Here is a 12738-nt window from a genome sequence, read left to right as displayed (position 1 = left end):
GTCTCCCCCCTCCTGTGGCTGCATAACTGCAGCGGGGCGGGGAGCCCCCTTAGACATGGGGAAACTGAGACCCACTCACCCTGAAGACTGGAGACTTAAATGGAGAATGTGGGTGGAAGGAGAGTGGGGCAGGGCAGTTCCCAGCTTCATTCACCCACATGTGAGCCCCGATGGGATGCCAGGCGCCGTCTAGCACTGGGGGATGTGACTGCGACCTGATAGACACGGTCCCTGCCCCCCAGATCTTACATCACTGTGTGGTACCTCTTGGCCTCGACCTCCACCCCTCCCATTCCTTCTGCCTGGAACAGCCCCCCTCCACCTGGCTGGCCTGAACCGGGCCTGAGTGAGTGTCCCCTCGTCCCCTCACTCTAGGTCTGGCGCTCACCTCCGGATCTTAGGTGGTTTCTCCGCCGCATTTCCCTCCGCTAGACTTTCAGCCTCGCACAGACTGGGCACATTAAAGAGGAGGCCAGAGTCCCGCGGCTGCTGGAACCACCGGGAGGATGTACGAACCCCTCAGTGGGCCAGATGCGGCAGAGAGAGCCATTAATGACGATCGGCCGTGGGATCTGCCCACGTGAAGGTCACGGATGATCTTGACAAGGTGGAGGCGTGAGGGCAAGGGCCTGAATGGGGCGCACGTGTGGGAGAAAGCCAGAAAGGAACAGCGGGGACAGTGACCACAGCCAAACCTTCTGGAGAACCAGAGGACTGGGCGAGGGGCTGGAAAGAACACACCTTTGTAAGCTGACGGGAGAGAGCCAGAGTGCAGGATGGAGGCGAGAGTGGAGGGAAGGAGGGAAGGGGGAAGAGAGGGAACTCGAGTCCTTGAGCAGGTGACAGGGCGGATCCGGTGGACCCTGTGAGGCTGGCCTGGCCGCCAGAACAGGAGGGAGCCTGGGGAGGGCGGGCGTGCGGAGGCCGAGGGTGGATGCCAGCAGGACTTTGCCAGGTGAGCGCAGCAGCGACGCAGGAAGGCTGGAGCCCAGAGCAGGTGGGTGAGACCACCCGGGAGCCCGAGCTGGAGAGGCACAGGATGGGGTGAGGGCCGGGGCACCACGGGAGGGTCCCGGGTCAAGGACGACGAGGGAGAGAGCTGGAAAGACGGGTGAGGAGGGGCGGACACCTGAGTCCTCGCCAGGAACAACAGCCAGAACCAGGGTATGCCCAGTGAGAGTGGCTGAGGCGGAGAGGAAGGAGGCCAGCCAGAGAGAAGGGTCACAGAAGCGGGGTGTTGCAGAGACCAGGAAGGCAGGCAGGACGTTGCTGGGGTGGGCAGGCACGGCACAGAGTCTCTGCATTTTTGAGGGACAGGGGAAGTGACCAGGGGCTGGGCCACAGTGAGGGCAGTGGCTGGTCCAGAGCTGGCCTGAGATTCCAAGCTGGGGGAGAATGGTCTGGAAGCAGCCTCAGGAGCCAGGAGGACTCTGCCCCATCTCCAGGCTTAACTGGAGGGAGGGCACGAAGCAAAGATTAGTCCCCACAGAGAAGGCGGCCTGTACTGGGGGAAGCAGGGCCGGGGCGGGACCAGGTTACCCTGCAATTTTAAGGAAGGGGTCAGGGGGTGTTCAGAGGAGGGCTGGAGATCTGGGGAACAGACCATGTCCTCTTGACCCCTGGACCCTGAGCTATTTGAGGAGCCCAGGAAGGTTGGGGCTCCTGGATGCTCACTTTCTAAACAGACTGGGCCTGACAGCCTGGGTCTGTCCCAGCCAAAAGGTCACCCCTTCCCCGCGGTGCCCCTCCCCCATGCCATCTTCCCCAGCAGAGGGGGCGTGAGCATCATTCCCTCCTGGGTGGGAGGGCTTCCCCAGAAACACAGGGAGGGCATGGGCCACCCAGCCGGCTCCAGCTGACACTGTCCGGCTCCTACGGTTCTGTCCCTAGGGCCAGGCCCACTCTGCAGACCCCCACAAAGCATTGGTGGGGGGCGTGGGGAGGTTGCCATCACTTCTTTAAACACTGATTATAGTCTCGAAGTTCCCCACCTGCAATGCACTAGGAGCAAGAGGAGGGTTCTTTGAGGGTAGAAAGGCTGGGAACTCACCTGCCCAACCTGAGTCTCCCGTTCCCATCTGACAGATGGGGAAACTGAGGCCACACCTTGACCTGTTATTCAAGTCACACCACCCGTCATGGTCGGAGTGGGTGCAGAACGCAGCCTCAGGCCTTGGGCCCCAAGCACTCCTGATGCCCAGCCCAGCCTCCCCTCCCACCGGACAGCTGGTTCTTCCGGTGGAGGTGCCAACGCGGCTCCCGTGCCAGTTCTGCCATCTGCCCTCTCCCTTCCCCACCCCCTCCTCCTGGCTTGTCCTTCTCTCCGCTCTCCCTCCCCCAGGCTTCGTTTTTTCTCCCCAGGCTCAGGCCCGCCTAAAGCTCTGCACAAGTGGCCGTGTGGGACTCCCCATGTGGCTGGGGACTCCCCAAAGCAGGAAGCAGGGGCCATGTCCTGAAAGTCAGGTGCAGGCTGCAATCTCACTTAAATTGGCGGGGTGTGGGGGTGGGGGAACGAAACCCACTGGACAGGGATGTCACGTGCCCAGAGAAGCGGATTGGGTGGCAAGCCCTTTATATGTCCATTTTCACAAACCAAGTCAGTATGGTACTCCCTGGGGTCCGGGTACCTCAATCCCATGCTACTGATGAGGCTGGGACCTTCCAAGGTCCCCCTCTGGCGGCCCTGCGGTTGATGCCAAACCCAAGACTCCTCAAGCTCCTGAACCATCCCAGGACACGAGACGCCCAAGACACATGCAGAAACCTACCAGCCCTCTCCTGACCCCCTCCTAGGCCTGAGAGAGACGGGACCAGCCAGTCACAGGTCAGCCACAGGCGAGGAAGATTTCAAGACCTTCAGCAATAAATGCCAAAGGAGCACTGGACCCAGCTCCCTACGTAAGCGACAGGGCCTTGCCTGGTGCTGGGAGAGGACAGACTGGACCATTCCACACGTTTCCTGCTGGGCCTCTCCCCTAGCACCCTCCCCAAGTCACACCTCCACCCAGCACTGCAGGGAAGCTCCCCAAACACGCCTCTTTTTCTCAGCTTGAACTCCCTCTCTGAGGCTCTCCATGGCTCTCAGATGAGGCTCAGCTTGTGAAACTGGCATCCAAGGCTTGCCCTGGGCTGCCCACCTGCCTGCCCCCACACCTCTGGACCGACTTCTCACTCTCACTCACATACCCAGGGTCCCCAAGAGCTCAGCATCACTCCTGAAACCCACTCAGACCTGCTGTTTCTCCCACCTGGAATATACACTTCCCCCACCTTCTACATCAGGATCAGCTCAGGAGTCATGCCCTCAGGCAGAGGTAGCCACACTGCATTGGATCTCCTTCTTGTTACATTCCAAGCCTTCTGGATGGTTCCGGTCCATTCAATTCTGTTCTCACTGGACCGAGAGGATCGCTGGTGGGACATACAGGCAGGCATCCAGCAGGGTTTGGTGTTTGTGGAATGAATGAATGCCAGAGCTGGCCACAGGCTCTGTCACCACCCTGGACCCGTTTTACCCACTGCCACTGCAGGCTCCAGAATTTCTAGGCAGGACAGTGAGAGCAAATGGTTGGGAATAGAGACAAGGGGGTCTCATTTTGAAGGTGTTGCCTTCGCAAAGCAAACTCAGCTTTTTTTTTGGCCATGCCCATGGCATGTAGGATCTCTGTTCCCCAACCAGGAATCGAATCTGCACTCCCTGCAGTGGAAGCACCAAGTCTTAACCACTGGACCTCCAGGGATATCTTGCCAACTCAGGTTTTATACTCAGTGTTTGCTTGCAGTGATTGAGGGAATCTAATAAAAATGAGGGTGTAAAACCGCTTCCTCAAGCCACTCCTTAACGCCATGGCAACTCAGGTAAGCCATGGGCGGTACACTGAATGTGGACCCAAGTTGGCTGGGTTGAAACTGGGGCTCTGATGGTCCCAGGCCCAGTCTCTGTCTCCAGCCAGGAGACAAGTCACCTCCAGCCTGCCCCTTACTTCTGTCATGGGGGAAAAGATGTCCCATTCTACTTACAGCATCCTGAGTGTTATAAGCCAAAGCCCTTAAGAGATCAATTGTGAAAACAGCAATACCTCAAAGAGTTTATTGTTTAATTTGTGCCAAAACAGAGCATTAATCCAGAAAGAAAAAGAAAACCTCTTATTCATCAGCGCCAATATTTTTTTCCCCCATGGGTCATTTCAATGCTCTAAAAGTAAAGATGTAAATTTCAAATAGAAGAAGGGCCTTCATATGAAATCAGCTGCTGCTGCTGCTGCTAAGTTGCTTCAGTCGTGTCTGACTCCGTACGACCCCATAGACGGCAGCCCATCAGCTAGCTCCCTGCTAAAACTCCTTTGTTCTCACCTGGCTCTGGACAAAGAAAGGGGTCACTGACAGGCTGCAGGATCAGAGCCAGATTGGGCACCTCTGACGGGGAAACAGAGGCACTGGGGGCAGCCACGGCTGGCGCCAGACCTCCTGTTCCCCCAGGCAGCACAGAGGAGGCAGCTCTGAGCTCTACCTGCTCCACCTGAACTTCACCTTGCCCAGATCAGAAAGGGTCCAAGTTGGAATCTACCAGAGGACTCATCAGCTCCCTCCCTACCTTAACCCTCAGGGTCAATTTCTCAATCCCGGTGGTTAGTAATCACCCTCACATGTTGGTGGGGGGGGGCTAGGGGAGTGTAGGGCGAACGGGGGTGGAGAGGAGCTGAGAAAGACTCAGTCAAGAGATCAGGGGGTCCTGCGGGCCTGGGGGCTCAAATTCTAGGGTAGGTCCAGGTTTGGTGACTTCCCGAAGCTTACATGCTTTGGGGGCCCACTTTCAAATAAATAATAGAAAGAACAAAGATCTTTCTTTTACAAATTTTTACAAAATCAGGAGCCCACGCGCTCTCAACGCTAGGTCCCCTCCAGGGCTGCGAGAAGGATCTGGGGGGCACAGGAATCCTGGACAGGGTGACCAGCCGTCTTGTCTGTCTGGGACAGGGCTGCTCCCAGGATATGGGACTTCCCATGTAGAAGCCAGGAAAGTTCTGGCAAACGAGGGCAAATCGGTGATGGATGCTCAGATTCCATTAGCTCGAAGGTGAAGTTTAAGACCTGCCAGACTCTGTGGGGAGCAGAAGGAACAGGAGGGCAAAGGGCAGGTCGGCACGTGTGTCCACGACATGACCCCAACATGTTAAAATGTCTCAGGACATCATGTGTTTTTGAGAATGACTGGAAGGAAACAGAGGCCTTTCCTGTGAGATGGGATCACATGGGCTTTTTCTTCCTTTTTTTGTGGTAAGATACATACAATATTGGAGTAGAAAATGGCAACTCCAGTAACCTTGCCTGGAAAACCCTACGGACAGAGAAGCATGGTGGGCTGCAGTCCATGGGGTCACGAAGAGTCGGACACGACTGAACACACACACATAACATAAAATTAACCACCTTAATCATTTTTAAGTGTACAGATCAGTGGTGCTAAGTACATATATATCATTGTACAATCATCACAAGTGACTTGTGTTCTCCGTTTATCAGCAGGTATTACTTCTAAACGATCAGGGATAAAACCTATATACATTTTTTTAAACTGTCAATCAGCCTGTTATCAGACGCCTCTGCTCACACAAAGGTAGGGAGCAGGGCTGGGAGGTTGTGGGGGCCTTTGGGGTATTGGATGGGGGGTGGACCCAGATGACCCTTATTCTGTCCCAATCTGAGATCCCAGGATTCCAAACGCTTCCTGATCCAGGGGAAGCACTGTGCTTTGGAAACAGGAAGATTTGGGTTCAAATCCTCTCCATTCGCCACTGGGCCTCTCTGAACCTCGGATGCCTCAAGTGTGTTTCCAGGGGAAATAGGTGGGCAATCGTAAATGCAGTTGTGCACACAGTAGGTGCTCAGTGACTTTTTCTCTCTTCTGCTTGGAAGGTCCTCCCTGCGCTTGAATGTGCACGCCTGTCAACCCTCCTCATCCTTCCAGGCCCAATTTGACATCACCTTCTCCAGGAAGCTTCTCTGATTCCTCTCTGAGCTCTCCCAGCCTCTCTGCCTGGGGGTGCCTGGCTCACTCCCTGGCAGGACCGGAGGCTCCCTGGCACTAAAGGGCTGTGTCTGAGTCATGCCGCCTTCCCTCCGGGCCTAGCCGACTCAATAAAGCTTCGCTAAATGAAGCCATCACCAGCAGAAGTGACCCAGGCAGACAAAACGCCCACACCGCCTCACAAAGCCGGTGACTTCACCCGCCCAGGCCAGCGGCCCAGAGCCCAGGTGAGGGAAGCAGAGCACAGAGCCGGCCCACCTGATCAGGCAGGTGTCCCCCAGAGCTGCACTGTTGCAAGGGTTTGCCAGGGCCTCTGGGGAGCTGGAGACGACACGGATGAATGAACTCGGCACCACAAACCCTCCAAGATGTACCCCTGGGGTGCCTGGCCGTGTGCCAGCACCGGGCTTCCCTGCCCTCAGAGAGCTCCCCATCTGGGGGGCACTTGAGAAGCCTGGAGTGTAAATGTGGCCACGACGCTTCCGGTGGCACCAGAAGGAGGGCTGAACGTTTTTAGACAAAGCAAAGGTAAATAGCTCCCTTTTCCTCTGGTAGGCCAGATATAAATACCCAAGCAGTCCCACCCATCGCACGCTAATACGGTCCTGAAAATCCAGGAAGTGAGGGAGCTTGAGCATGCCTTGGCCACAGCTGGCTTTAAGTGTAGCCCCCTGGGGTGGCTGGCAGGGCCCCTGCCCAGGGTCCCCAATCCGGGCACTTCTAACCTAGGCCCACAGGCAGGGGCCCCAGGCCTGCAGAGGCAAGACCCTCCAGTGAGTGGGCCTGGGCAACCCGAGGGAGCCCCAGATAGCCCTCTCCAGAGAGGGGCGGACCTCCTTTCCCTGGGGGGACCCCCAGGCCACGTGAACCCTTCCCTGTGTACCAGCTCTGTCGCATCCTCTCCTCGACCCCAGGTTTGAACAGGGACCCCCCACTCAGCTCTCTGCACTGGGGTGTTCGGCCCTCACCAGGCTGGAGGTCCAGATCGGGCCTCTCTGCCCTTCTCTGTGGGCAGGGGTCCTCCCAGCCCGCTCCTCCTCGGGCATCCAGTTGTATTCAGGAAATACCCCAGCCCAGGGAGGTCTCAAGGAGGCTCCTCCCATCTCGCCACAAATAGGGAAACTGAGGCAAGCCAGAGGAGGTGACGCTGTCCACCTCGGAATTTAATGTTCATGTTTCCCTTGAACATTTCTCGGTGGCTTCCAGCCCAAGGTCACGCTGCGGAAAGGCAGTTCGCGATGGAAGCCAGGAATCCAGCTCCCGCCGCGTCGCTCCACACTGTCCAGGTGAAGCCACAAAAACCCGGTTTCCTGCCCTCTCCTTGAACGTCCATGGCAAGCGCGCGTGCACCCCCGCGAGACGATCCACGCCCTGATTCACCCCCCTACTCTCAAAAACAAGGCTACCTGGTGATTCACAGACACACACCCCCCCTCAAAAAAAAAAGCCACCTGAAACCAGGGTTTGGTCCCCACGGTCGCCAGTCCGCCCAAGCGGCCGCACGCAGCCCGAGCCGTGAGGTGCCTGGTCGCGGCCTGGAGGTCACCGCGATGGGGGGGTGGGGGGAGGAGAGTGAGAAGTGGGGTCACCGGGAAGCCAGGGGTGGGGGAGCAGGAAGCCTCAGCGAGCACTGGGCACCCCCGTCCAGGGGGCTCGGGAAGGAAGGGGGGGCGAGCGCCAGGACCCCTACCGGACGTCCCACTACCAGCGGCCGCGCCCGGGTCCCCCGCGACCCGCGGGGGAGTTGGCGCCAGTCCGGGCGCTCGGCCCTTGCCCGCACCCCCCACCCCGGCCCCCCACCCCGAGTCCGGCCGGGCCACCAGGCCGTCCTTACCCAGGACACGACGCGCAGGATGGTGTGAGGCTGCCGGACCAGGGTGTAGGGGTCGAAGGCGCCCCCGGCTTTGCCAGCTCCATACGCACCCCCTTCCATCGTGGCTGCACCAGCGCGGTGCCCCCCGTTCGGCGCGCGCCGCCGGCCCGTGCGCGTGCGCGGCGCCCCCGCCCCCTCCCCTGCTCGCGCCACCGGTGTGGCCGAGGGCTCCCGCGAGGGGGCGCTGTGCGCGGAGGGCGCCGGGCGGGCGCGGGGGTGGGCCGCGCGCTCCCTCGATCTCGGGGGCGCGGGTGCTGCGGTCCTGTCGGAGGGTGCGCTCGTCGCCGGCGTGGCGACCTTTTTGCTAAGTAGAGGGGGCGGGGGGACGAGGAGGGGCTGTGTGTGTGCAGCAAATGCAGGACTTGTCCCCGTCCCCGAGGACCGGGCCGCCCTGCGTCCATCACTGCCCTCTGAGCCTACGCGGCTCTGGGATGAAACCTCCTTCGTTACTTGTTTGCTGGTTTCCTGGCGATCTGGCTTGCCCCCAGTATAATGAGCGAGGAGGGACCGCCTTTGTCCTCCTTATGGGGTGCTTGGGACACAGGAGGTGTCTCGGGAGGACTTTTCGAATGAATGAATCGCGAATGAATAACCCCCTTCTCGAGAGCCTTCTGAAGCACAGCCCCCCACTCCCCACCTCCCAGCCTTCCACCTTGCTTTTACGCTCACTGCTCACGTCCTGTGTGTCCTCCACTCCCAGCCTGGAGGGGTCAGCGATACTTGGCTGAGAAGTAAAGGCGGAAGAAGGGCAATAAATTCTTTTGGAGAGGCCCCACCTACCCCCCACCCCACCACCAGGCTTCCCAGGTAGCTCAGTGGTAAAGTACCTGCCTGGCAATTCAGGAGATGAAGGTTCAATCCCTGGGCCAGGAAGATCCACTAGAGGAGGAAAGGCAACTCGTTTCAGTATTCTTTCCTGGAAAATTCCATGGATGGAGGAGCCTGGCGGTCTACAGCCCATGGGGTGCAAAGTGTTGGACAGAACTGGGCACGCACGAACTCCACCCCACCGTCATACTATGCACCCAGTAATTATTATTATTTGTTCATTGTCTTCCTCTGCTAGTCTGTGGATTTTGTCTACTTTGTTCACTGTTATAACCCAGGTCCTGGCACAGAGTTCAGTTCAGTCACTCAGTCCTGTCTGACTCTTTGTGACCCCATGGACTGCAACACACCAGGCCTCCCTGTCCATCACCAACTCCCGGAGCCTGCTCAAACTCTTGTCCATCGCATCGGTGATGCCATCCAACCATCTTATCCTCTAACATCCTCTTCTCATGCTGCCTTCAATCTTTCCCAGCATCAGGGTCTTTGCCAAGGAGTCAATTCTTCGCATCAGGTGGCCAAAGTATTGGAGTTTCAGCTTCAGCATCAGTTCTTCCAATGAATATTCAGGATTGATTTCCTTTAGGATTGACTGATTTGATCTCCAAGGGAGTCCAAGGGACTCTCAAGAGCCTTCCCCAACACCACAGTTCAAATGCATCAATTCTTCAGCACTCAGCTTTCTTTATAGTCCAATTCTCACATCCATACATGACTACTGGGAAAACCATAGCTTTGATTAGACAGACCGTTGTTGGCAATGTAATGTCTCTGCTTTTTAACATGCTGTCTAGGTTGGTCACTGCTTTTCTTCCAAGGAGCAAGCATCTTTTAATTTCACAGCTGCAGTCACCATCTGCAATGATTTTGAACCCCAAGAAAATAAGGTCTGTCACTGTTTCCATTGTTTCCCCATCTACTTGCCATGAAGTGATGAAGCTGGATGCCATGATCTTAGTTTTCTGAATGTTGAATTTTAAGCCAACTTTTTCACTCTCCTCTTTCACTTTCATCAAGAGACTCTTTAGTTCTTCTTCACTTTCTGCCATAAGGGTGGTGTCATCTGCATATCTGAGATTATTGATATTTCTCCTGGCAATCTTGATTTCAGGCTTCATCCAGCCTGGCATTCACATGATGTACTCTGCATATAAGTTAAATAAGCAGGGTGACAACATACAGCCTTGATGTATTCCTTTCCTGATTTGGAACAAGTCTGTTGTGCCATGTCCAGTTCTAACTGTTGCTTCTTGACCTACATACAGATTTCTTAGGAGGCAGGTAAGGTGGTCTGGTATTCCCATCTCTTTCAACATTTTCCACAGTTTGTTGTGACAGTGAAAGTGAAGTCGCTCAGTCATGTCCATCTCTTTGCTACCCCATGGACTGTAGCCTACAGCACTCCTCTGTCCATGGGATTTTCCAGGCAAGAGTATTGGAGTGGGTTGCCATTTCCTTCTCCAGAGGATCTTCCCAACCCAGGGATCGAACCTGGGTCTCCCGCATTGTAGGCAGATGCTTTACCATCTGAGCCACCAGGGAAGTTCAGTACTGTTGTGACAGTACGTGCTCAATAAACAAACCCTAGTCCCCATCACCCCATCACTGCTTGGCCTAGAGCTCCAGGTATCATGGAAACAGAGGCTGGATGAAAGACTGTTCACTGCAGTGAGAATGATGATCTTCCAAGTCTGGCTCTTAGGATGACTCATGGTCCCCAGGGCCTCCATGTCCCCACTGGTTCCAGGAGGTGGTTGGATAAGGGTGTCTATCTGCAGAGGCCTTTGTTGTTGCAGTGATGACAGAATATCTTGAATTTTGTGATGACAGGACACCATATCTGTGCAGAGGAAATGTGGTGGGTGTGAGGGCACCTCTTATAAACATTTCATACACAAATATCCATCTTAGACTCTGTTTATTGATTCTTATGTTAACTCTGCAGCAGGCCCTGAGCTAAGGGCTTTGCATATGTTATCTCATTTAACACAGCAATCGTATTCTATGGTTATATGAAACTTCTAAGAGAAAACAGAAATTTTTTTGTGACTTTGGGTTAGTCAAAGAGCTCTTAGATGCATTACCTAATGCATAATCCATAAAAGAAAACAATGAATGGGTTAGATTTCGTCAAAATTAAGAACACTCATCAAAAGACCTTGTTCAAAGAATGAATGAAAAGGCAAACCACAGTCTGGGAGAAAATATTTGCAAAGCATATTTATGACAAAGCTTTTGTGTCCTAAATATATAAAGGACTCTAAAAAGTCAATCGTAAGAAAACAATCCTTTAAAAAAAAAATGGGCAAAGGATTTTAACAGACACACTTCACCAAAAAAGATATACAGATGGCAAATAAGCACAGGAAAAGATGTTCAACATCATTAGTCATTAGGGAAATGCAGATTAAAACCAGAATGAGATACTGTACTTTCACACACCTATTAAAATAGCTAACATTTTTTAACTTTGACAATTTTGAGTGCTAATGAGGATTTAGAACAACTGGAACATTTCTACATTTCTGGTGAAAATACAAAATAGTGCAGCCACTTAGGGAAACAATCTAGCAGCTTCTTATGTAAGTAACTACACATTTGCCATATGACCTTGCAATTCCTCTCCTAGATATTGATCCTAGAGGAATGAGAAGCTATGTTCACACAAAACCCTGTACAGGAATGTTTATGGTAGTTTCATTGGGAATAACAGAAACCCAGAAACGACCCGAATGCTCCTCAACTGTAGATTGTATAAACAAATTGTGGAACAGTCATACAATGGAATATTACTCAGGAATAAACGGAATGAACAATTGATACACTCAACCACAAGAGACTACAGGCTGTGTGACTTCCTTCATGTGACATTCTTGGGAAAGCAAAACTATAGGAACGAAAAACAGACCAGTGGTTGACAGGGGGGGAGTGAGGTTGGGTGTGTGTGTGGGGGGTGTGTGTGTGTGTGTAGGGTTTACTACTAAGAAGCACAGGGAAATTTGGGAGGATGATGGAATCATTCTATATCTTGTCTGGGGTGATGGTTACACAATTGACCACATATGTTTGTCAAATTTTGCAAAAATGTCCATTAAAAGGGTGATTTTCCATGTGTTTAAGTTATTCTTATATTTTTTTATGGGGAGAAAAGTGAGCAAGGTTGATGGTCTGAATCCGTGAATAATATTCAGATCAGTGAGCCATGCTCATTTATTTATTTATTCAGTAAATATTTATTTGAAGCCCACCTTGCACCAGGCTTTGTGCTAGGCATAGGGCCATAAGTGTGAAGAGTTTAGAGACTGTCCCGAGCCCTTCCAGCAGTAAGGTTTGATCACACTAATGAAAAAAATCTCAGAAAGGGTAGTATTTAGGAACCTGAGCTTCAGACTGAGATATTCTTGGGTGGGCATCCTGGCTCCCCCGACCCTCTACTCACTGTGTGACCTTGGACAAATGGCTTCAACTCTCTGTGCCTGTTTCCTCATCTGAAAACTGGAAATAAGCCTAGTGCCTATCCCTGAGGATTACTGCCAGGATTAAATGAGAGAATGCACAAAATGTGCTTAGAATAGTGCCTGACACCAAGGCTTTTAGCCTCCCCAGCCCCGTTGGTCTTCAAGGTAGGTGTGTACTGACAGGGTAGGTACGTATTTTCTTAAACAAAGCCCTAAATGGGGGTAGCTTCCTGACTTACCTAGGAACCTCTACTTTTTACCTATCGTCGCAGGTCATAGAAACAGCTTCCTCTTCTACTGTCTGTATTTATGTGTTCTGCATTAGCAGCAAAGTCAAAGGAGGAAGTCAGGTTGTCCTTTGCAGGTCAAGCTTTTGCAAACCCAGAGCTGCCTTGTTCTGTCTGGACATTCGAGTTCCCAGCCCAGACCGAGCTGTAACCTGCCTTTGCTCCTTCTCTCCTGCCCCCTGGAGGCTATTTTAGTTTTGTAGGTGTTAGGTCTGTTTTCTCTGAGTGTGGTGTTGCCTGGGCAAAAAATGCATTCATTGTATT

The 12738-nt window shown here is 53.7% G+C and overlaps 1 protein-coding gene, 1 long non-coding RNA gene and 1 other non-coding gene across 6 annotated transcripts in view; 1 reads left to right on the top strand and 2 right to left on the bottom strand.

Annotated features, from left to right (window-relative positions):
* SYNGR1 (synaptogyrin 1) overlaps window positions 1–12738 on the bottom strand; it is a 125352-nt gene that overhangs the window by 23091 nt on the left and 89523 nt on the right. Inside the window, exon 1 of one of the 4 annotated variants that reach the window (XM_020881784.2) lies at window positions 7863–8160. The exons of 1 other annotated variant lie outside the window; for it this stretch is intronic. In XM_020881784.2, the coding sequence (XP_020737443.1) occupies window positions 7863–7961 (99 nt within the window). In that variant the 5' untranslated portion in view covers window positions 7962–8160. Of the gene's footprint in view, window positions 1–7862; window positions 8161–12738 lie in introns of those variants that run through there. 2 more of the 4 variants (XM_070453353.1, XM_020881779.2) reach the window with 2 other exon arrangements.
* On the top strand, window positions 770–6625 carry LOC139030667 (uncharacterized). Its single transcript, XR_011483081.1, has 3 exons — window positions 770–997; window positions 5527–5617; window positions 5917–6625. It is a non-coding gene; the product is annotated as an uncharacterized lncRNA (long non-coding RNA).
* Window positions 10200–10271, bottom strand: TRNAC-ACA (transfer RNA cysteine (anticodon ACA)). Its single transcript has one exon. It is a non-coding gene; the product is annotated as a tRNA-Cys (tRNA).

This window comes from Odocoileus virginianus, chromosome 23, assembly GCF_023699985.2.
Source record: "Odocoileus virginianus isolate 20LAN1187 ecotype Illinois chromosome 23, Ovbor_1.2, whole genome shotgun sequence".
NCBI classification, from domain to species: domain Eukaryota; kingdom Metazoa; phylum Chordata; class Mammalia; order Artiodactyla; family Cervidae; genus Odocoileus; species Odocoileus virginianus.
The sequence above is the reverse complement of the archived record's forward strand: the minus strand, read 5'-3'. Positions and strand labels throughout refer to the sequence as shown.